This window comes from Petaurus breviceps, unplaced genomic scaffold, assembly GCF_028583685.1.
Source record: "Petaurus breviceps papuanus isolate PSGF00001 unplaced genomic scaffold, PetGlider_PUasm1.0 219220, whole genome shotgun sequence".
NCBI lineage: Eukaryota > Metazoa > Chordata > Mammalia > Diprotodontia > Petauridae > Petaurus > Petaurus breviceps.
This window is the reverse complement of record NW_027185873.1, coordinates 5,953-14,051: the sequence shown is the minus strand read 5'-3', so window position 1 is coordinate 14,051 and position 8,099 is coordinate 5,953. Positions and strand designations below refer to the sequence as shown.

General features: G+C 42.2%; 1 protein-coding gene across 1 annotated transcript; it reads right to left on the bottom strand.

Annotated features, from left to right (window-relative positions):
- Positions 1–6,676: 6,676 nt before the first annotated feature.
- LOC138166043 (olfactory receptor 6Z7-like) lies at positions 6,677–7,639 on the bottom strand (the record flags this gene model as incomplete). Its single annotated transcript, XM_069094500.1, has 1 exon — positions 6,677–7,639. A coding segment is annotated over one exon (963 nt), but the record flags the coding sequence as incomplete, so codon positions are not given.
- Positions 7,640–8,099: the final 460 nt, after the last annotated feature.

Here is an 8,099-nt window from a genome sequence, read left to right as displayed (position 1 = left end):
GGGCAGCGAATTTCCGCTTGCACGTGGCTCTCCGGAGAAACATTGCAGACCTGGAGTATTTACCAATCCCTCGGGCCAGGACTGGGTTCCGACTGCAATGCTTCCAAGACTCTTTGACCTTGTCAGCTACAACTTCCTTTTTGACCTTTTCCTTGGGTGGCTTTTTGTCCGTCATCTTGAGAGACGGGAAAGAGCGAGTGAAAACCTTTTTATGCATCTCATCAGTCTTCCAGGAAGTTTTTATGTCCTGAGAGAATATAATGTAGACAATTGGTAAAATATGGTCCTATATTTTTGAGAGTTTCTATGAGTCTTTTTGAGTTCCATGTGTGTTTTCTGTGTCTGTGAGCTTTGTTTTTGGTCCTTTGAATTGAAGTCGTTACTACCTTCTAAGAAAATGTAATAGAAATTATGGGTTACTTTTTCTGAGTTAAATATTTGTCAGTACATACTTATGACTCCTTTGTGTTTTAAGCACTTATTTTGCTGTGGAAGAAATAGCTATCCTGTACTTGATATGCATTGGATATCTTTTCAAGAAGCATCCTGCGAATTTACTTTGGGTCAACATTAATATTATATTAGTAAAAGCTAAGCAATGTGAGAGACATTTCCTGGAACTGTGAGATGAAGGAATGATGAGTTAGACTGTATGAGAAAAGCCTGACTCCTCCGTGTGCCTCAGAATTGGATCTACCTCACCCAAGTCCAGTGCCTGGTCCCTCTGTGTGTAAGGGTCCCAAGGATGTTAAACATCATAAGAAAATATAAGTATGCCCCCAAAGCACATGAAAATTAAACAAAATCTTCAAATTGTTAATTCAGCAAACCTTTCTTAAAAGACTACTCTGTGCATAACCCAGAGAAATACATTGAAAATTAGAGGCAGAATCAGAAACTACCTGGCACACTCAGAGAAAGGCATGTAAGTAGGTTATAAACATATTACAGATCTTAAATCAAGAGTGAAATTTACTTCTCCCTCAAAAATTCAGGAAATGAATAAAAGTGAGAACTGAACTAACTGCAGGATCTTGAAAGGACAGAATAAACAAAAGTAGTTCTCAAGGGGGAAAGAATAGACATCTTTATAATGGTTACAGATGAAACCAGGATTAATTCAGGATAGCATAGGACTTAAGGTGACAGTGAAGTAAGTATTTTTTTTTAAACTCAGAGTATCTCAGTTGGAAAAAAAAATAGATCATTATAGCTAGAATTGACCTTAGAAAATCACCTAGTATAAATGAAGAAAATTAGCATTTATTAAATGCCCACTATGTGCCAGACCTCTGCTAAAGGCTTGACAAATATTTTCTCATTTGATTCTCACAGTCTTGTGAGCTACTGTTAGGAGGTGCTGTTATTTTTCCTGTTTTACAGTTGCTTGAAGCAAACAGAGGTTAAGTGACTCCTCCAGGGTAACGAAGCTAGTAAGTACCTGAGGCCAGATATGAAATTAGATCTCCCTGATTTCTAGTCTAGTGATCTACTTAGCCACCCAAGTGATCAAATCAGCATTTTCAAAACATATGAATTTTATTTTTAATAGATATAATACTTATTGGATAAGTAATGAAATGAGCAAATGATATTTTGTCTCAATTTATAACAAACAATTTTTTTAGAATTAGATTTTGAAAGTAGATCACTTTGTTGTTTGTTCTTCATAAGATGATGACTTGACTTGCCTGTAAATTGGATGTAAATGAGGCAGAGTTAGACCAAGTCATCCACCTCACTGTCGCTTCCGGAGTTACCAAAATCTAGGAGCAAGACAAAAATCTGGAAGACTGATGATGGCCTTGGGTGCACTGGATGACCTTGGTGTATTCAGTGTCTGACCAAGCTCTAAGCTCTCCACAGGATCTGCTTCAGCCCCCTTCATGGCCAGTGGAACAAACTGTCCTCACTCACACATTCTACCAGGGGAAGCCTTGACATGCTTGGGGTAGACATTCCCCTGACTCTTATAAGTTAGAAGTCTTCCAGGTAACCTCAACCTGGTTTAGCCTGTCTGCTGAGACAGTTTTACAGGAGTGTGGGCACTGTGCAAGTCACAGCTCCTTGGAGTCACAGGTTGTTGTTTTCTGTCCTTTTTTGAAGTGGACCAATGACATTGAAGAATAATATCTTGACTCATGCATGTGCTGCATTGAAGGGAGGCAGAGCTACATAAAACTCTGTCATCAAACTCGTTCTGACTTCCAGAGTCATCAAAGCCCAGTAGCAAGACAAAAGTCAGGACAACTGGTGATGGCCAGGGATAAAGTGAATGACCTTGGTATGTTCAATATCTGACCAAGCTCTCATCTCTCCACAGCACCTGCTGCAATCATATTTATGGCTGTTGGAACAAATTTTTGTCATGCTTGGGGTAGACAACCCCCTAACTCCCAGAAGGGTTTGAGACCCCTTGTTATCTGCCAAGATGGTTTTACTGGGATGTGACTGCTGAACAGGCTACAGCCTCTTGGAGCCATAGAGTCTGAGAGGTGGACACCAAAGTGGAGGGGCAGCCCTGAAAAGGGCTTGGCAAGCTGTCACCCATAGGTGCTGGTCCTCCTGAATGCCTCACACATCCCTGAGCATATTTATGATCCAGAAATATAACAGTGTTATTAGGAACCTTCCCCTAAGATCTAAAATGGTGAAAGAGTAAGACAAAAATGAATTTCTAAAATGGGGGCATGAACACCCACAATAACTACTTCCAAAAGTTATTGAAACAATATGTGTAAAGCCCCGCCCTCCAAGTCCTTCAAGCTTATAAAAATGGCAGCTGTTACTGTGTCCTGAAACTAATCAGTCAAATACCTCTATCCCCTTTAAAGATGCATATATGAAACCACAAATTAAAGGTGTTTTAGTCACACACAGTATATCTTATTATAAATTTTATTTCTTTTGAATTAACAGGCATTTAGTTTGTCTCCCTCCCACTTCTCCCCTGGAAAAAAAAATAAAAATAAAAAGAATGCCCTTATAACAAATATGCATGTTCAGCCAAATTAAGCTCCCCCATTGGCCATGTATGAGGGCCATATGGTATCTATGTAGTAACTACCTACTAAGACTAAGACTCTTCATAAAAGTAAGGGAAGTCTAGGGAAGGGAATGGATATGGGAAAGAGAGGGAGAAGGAGGAAAGGGAGTGATGGAGAGAGGGAGGGGGAGAGGGTGTGATGAAGAGAGGGAGGGGAGAGGGAGAGTCTGTTGGCACAGATATCTATACAGCATATTGTTATCATCTTCAAAGTGGGTAAGAGCTTGGTGGCAACTGGATGTGAGACCTTATGAGACACTGTGATTTTTGAATATCATACTACACATCATAATGACAACAGAGATGTAGGAGACCTTACAGCAAACCTGATGGGCATGAGAGCTGCCTTTTGCCTCCAAGACTATGTCTTCTCATCCACATAAATTCCTTCTCCAACTTTGGCAAAGAAGTCTCACCGCAACAAATAACACTCACTATTTGTCCTCTTTCTTTTTAACCAATCAATTATTTCATTCTGAACTTAACAAATACAAAATACAGCAAGCATTTCCAAATATATAGTTGAAGGCTGTTGATCTCCAAAACATAATTGCTTTCTGAATAATAGCTAGCATGTATAAGCACTTTATGTATATTATCAGTCTCAGCTGGTCCTCTGTAATGGAAATGCAAATTTAAAGATCTTCCCTGCCCCTAGGCTAAAGTGCACCTATTTCAGTAGATACTTCTTGATTGGCCAGTGGGTCCAGAAGGTTGTTACATTCTCTGAGCCAGGAGAAGGCTATATAAGCCCTGATGTGTAGCTTTGTTTTGGGGGCTCACTTTGAGAAATGTTCTGTGATTTGATATGGATTCTGGAAAGCCATTGTCCTGAGCCCCCCGGCTTTGAAAAACCCAGATGTTGAAACCCAGATGTTGATTGGGTATGGATGTAATGGCTGGACAGTTTGGAAAGTTGTCTACTTGATCTGTTTCTGTCTTGATAATTCTGCCTTTGAAGTTCTGGGTGCTGACCTTTTTCCCCTGAACAAGGTAAACGATAAATGGTCTGACTGATTAAAGTAAGCTTGTTAACCCATTTTGAGTTGCTTTCCTTTATCAAAGCAGATCCAAGAACCTGTGGTGGCAGCAAACCCTGAGGACACTTGGGGTGCTTGCCGCTACATCCTCACAACAACCCTGTGAGGTAGGTGCTAGTATTATCCTCATTTTTATAGATGAGAAAACTGCAGCAGACAGAGGTGAAGTGACTTGCCCAGGGTCACACAGCTATTATGTGTATGATGCAAAATTATAGAAGTGGGTCTTTCTGCCTCCATGTCTACTGCCCTAGCCACTGTGCCATCTAGCTATATCCATTACCCCTCCTACACAGCCCACCTTCTTCTTTCCTTGACACCAAAAAATCCTGGAGAAAAGAAATCAAGAGAATGTTGTTTTGGGTTTGGTTTTTTTTTTTTGCCATGTCAGCTCTTCTCTCACAGGAGCACAATATATCTCTGCCTTCCTCAGCCTTAGAATACCCTGATCTATGGTCAATCATTCAATCACTCTTTATTAAGTGGGTCCTATGTGTCAGGTACTGTGCAAAGCACTGGTGATGCAGACACAAAAAAAGATGCCCTCAATGATCTTACAATAAAATGAGAGAAGACAACACATAAAAGGAAGCTGAAAAGGGGGAAAGGTGTTGTGGTGGAAAAGCCAAATACATTTCAAAGTGCAGCCAGGTGAGAAATGGGATGTCCTGAGCTGAGCTCTCTCCTTAAATGGAGCTTTAGAGTTCATGGCTCCACTTTCCAACTAGACGCACAGAGACTGGTGAGCAGGCAGAACCAAGGCTAATTTGATCTTTCATGGTGGCCAAGAAGGTCACCAAGAAGCCTCCTGCCCTCCTGATTTCATCTCCTTTCTACTTTCTTTTGAAACCATTAGAATATATTCAATAACAATTAGCTAATATTGCATGACATAGTCATAGTTGTGAGCTATGAAGTGGTTACTGCCTTTGTACATGTTGGACTATAAGGCCTATAAGGTCCCCTACAACTCTGAGATTCTGTTTATGGTATTTAAATGTCCTCTACTGCCTAACATAATTTTGCACATAGTACGTGCTTTATGTTTATTTTTTGTAGATGTTGCTTGAGAAAAGTCAATGACTGTCACTCCATTCCTTTGTATTCCCCCCCCCCCATATCATAAGTAATTCCTGGGTTATCAACCATGCCCAAGGACATAAACAGGGCTGGATCCATGTTACCTAATGTCCACATGCAGACAAATACCCATCCTCTGCCCATTGTCAAGTACAAAGGACAATCAATACATACTCATCCATTTGGCAATTTCTTTCAATATTGCAGATGCTGGCCTGTGCAGGTCTGCCCACACTTAGCCAATCTGGTCCATACCTTACTGAAAGTTCACCAAAAGGCATCTGCTTGCTATGACGGAGACCTTCTGTTCTTCCTTCCAACGTATGATTGATCATTCATGGGTATCCCTGTGTCATCTCTAGCTCCTGCCATATCACCAACTCATCTTCTCTTCCTATCATACAACTCCTTGATGACATGCTTTAGAGTTCCTCCTTGGGTATATTTTAAATCTTGTTCACACCGCCATAGAAAAGATAAATAGCTTATTTGTAGGAGGCATTGCATATATAGAGTACTGAATTGAGGAAGAGTGAAGACACAGAGACCAGACAGGAGGCCTCTATAATATTCAAGATGATTGTCAATAAAGGTCTAAATTAGGATGGTGACCATTTGTACACATAACGCATATGGGTGATGATCGTGTGCAAAAAGTGGTTTAAATACAATTGTCAAGAAGGCAACGCAATCACATAGATTAAGGTACAAATGCCTGAGAATCACTTGCATTTCAAAATAATAATAAAAGTCTTAGAGGGAGGCTCAGCACCTTGGTGTTGAGGACACTGGGGCCACAGTAGGAGTAGAACATAGGAGTCACACTTGCAGTGCACACTGGCCACAAGCAGCTGCAAAACTCCTGAGCCACAGGCAGAAGTAATTGGGAAATGTTTAACTAAAGAAATGAAATACAGCACAACGTAGATGATATTAATGTGTGGTTTTCTAAGTCCATATGTGGTATGTAGGCATCCATTTCCATTTGAGTTTGACACTGGAGTGGAGCATTTAAAAACAAAAAGACATATGGACAAAAATAAGATTAAAAAAACAGAGCATGTAATGGTTCTAATTTGTGCAGGGAGACAGAATCTATATATTGTGGAAGTCACAAGACCACAACTATAGAGCTGGAAGATCTTCTAGTTTTACCTCCCCATTTTATAAAAGAGGATATGGAGGTGACCGATAGTAAAGAGACTAACCCAAGGTCATGCAGATGTGGCAGAACTCGGACTGGTAGGAAGATCTTTTGAATTCACATCTAGAGTTCTTTCTGCTGCAGTGAGTGATAATATATATATATATATATAATTTTTAGGGTCAAGTAAGTGAGAAGGATCAGCAAGGATGACAAATTACTGGATGACAAGCAAGAGAGATGAAGGCATCCAACATGCCAATGATGCCCTGAGCCTGGAGGACTGTAAGAGCAGGACAGGATCATCAGGAAGGAGGAGGGTGGCTACTGGAACAGGCTAAGGCAATACGAGTCTCAGCTGTACCTCTAGCTGGCAGAGCTCGGACTCATCCTGATTTTGTGGAGGGTCCTGTGAAGAGCACCTTGGACCTCCTTATTCCTCAGGCAGTAGATGATTGGGTTACACATGGGTGTGAGCACTGTGTAGATGACAGATAGCAGTTTGCTGAGGTCCATGTTTTCCATGCGCTTGGGCCGGGCATAGATGAAGATGGCAGCTGAGTAGAAGATGCCCACTACAATGAGGTGAGAAGCACAGGTAGAGAAGGCCTTGAGTCTGGCAGCAGCCGAGGGCATACGCACCACAGCAGCCCCAATGGCCACATAAGAGACCAGAGCAAACATCAGGGAACCATAGAAGATGACAATGGCAGAGATGAAGTCAACCAGCTCAGCTAGTTCTACATGGGTACAGGAGAGATTGAGCAGAGGGGAGATATCACAAAAGAAGTGATTGAGGACATTGGGGCCACAATAGGAGAGCCCAGCAATGCAGGCTGTTTTGATCACAGAGACACTAAGGCTGCCCATCCATGAGGCCATGGCCAACATGAAGCAGACCTGGGGCCTCATGAGTATTGGATAGTGGAGGGGACGACAGATGGCCACGTAGCGGTCATAGGCCATGGAGGCCAGGAGTGTGCACTCGGCACAGATAAGTGTGATGAAGAAGAAGAGCTGAGTCATGCAGGACGTGAAGGGGACGTGGCACGGCCCTGACCAGAGCCCGAGCAGCAGGGTGGGCACCGTGACTGAGACATAACACATCTCCAGGCAGCTCAGGTTCCCCAGGAAGAAGTACATGGGCTTGTGGAGCTCTGTGTGGCTCCAGATGAGCAGAACTATGATCGTGTTCTCCAAGACAGTCAGCAGGTAGAGGGTCAGGAACACAGCAAAGAGGACACCACGGAGGCCTGGCCTCGTCGACAAGCCCAGAAGGATGAACTCCTGGACCCGGGTCCTGTTGGCCTCCTCCCAATGGTTTTCAGGCTAGGGACAAAGAGCAAAGTCCTCATGGCATTACATATCATCACAATGCAAGTGGAGTGATTTGGAGGAAGATTGCACAGATTAATCAACCTGGCAGCAAGCTTTTAAGTGCTTTCTGTGCATCAGGAGCTATAGGGAATAGAAAGAAAAAGTAAAACTCTGTCCCTGCCCTCAAGGAGATTGCATTTAATGGGACAGGTCACATGTCCATGAACAGGAACATTCAAAATACTTACAAAGGGGAAGACTCTATTTGCATGTAGGGAAGATTGGAAAGGGGGGTGCCTTGTGCTGAAAATAGTGTGTGAGTTAAATCTTCATAAAAGCCAGGGCTTTAAAGAGTCAGAGATGAGGAGGTAGGATATCCCAAACATGGCAGACAAACAGTTCAATGGCACAGACTTGGGAAATGGGCCATTGTGTGAGATGAATGGAAAGTATAATAATGTGACTGAACCAT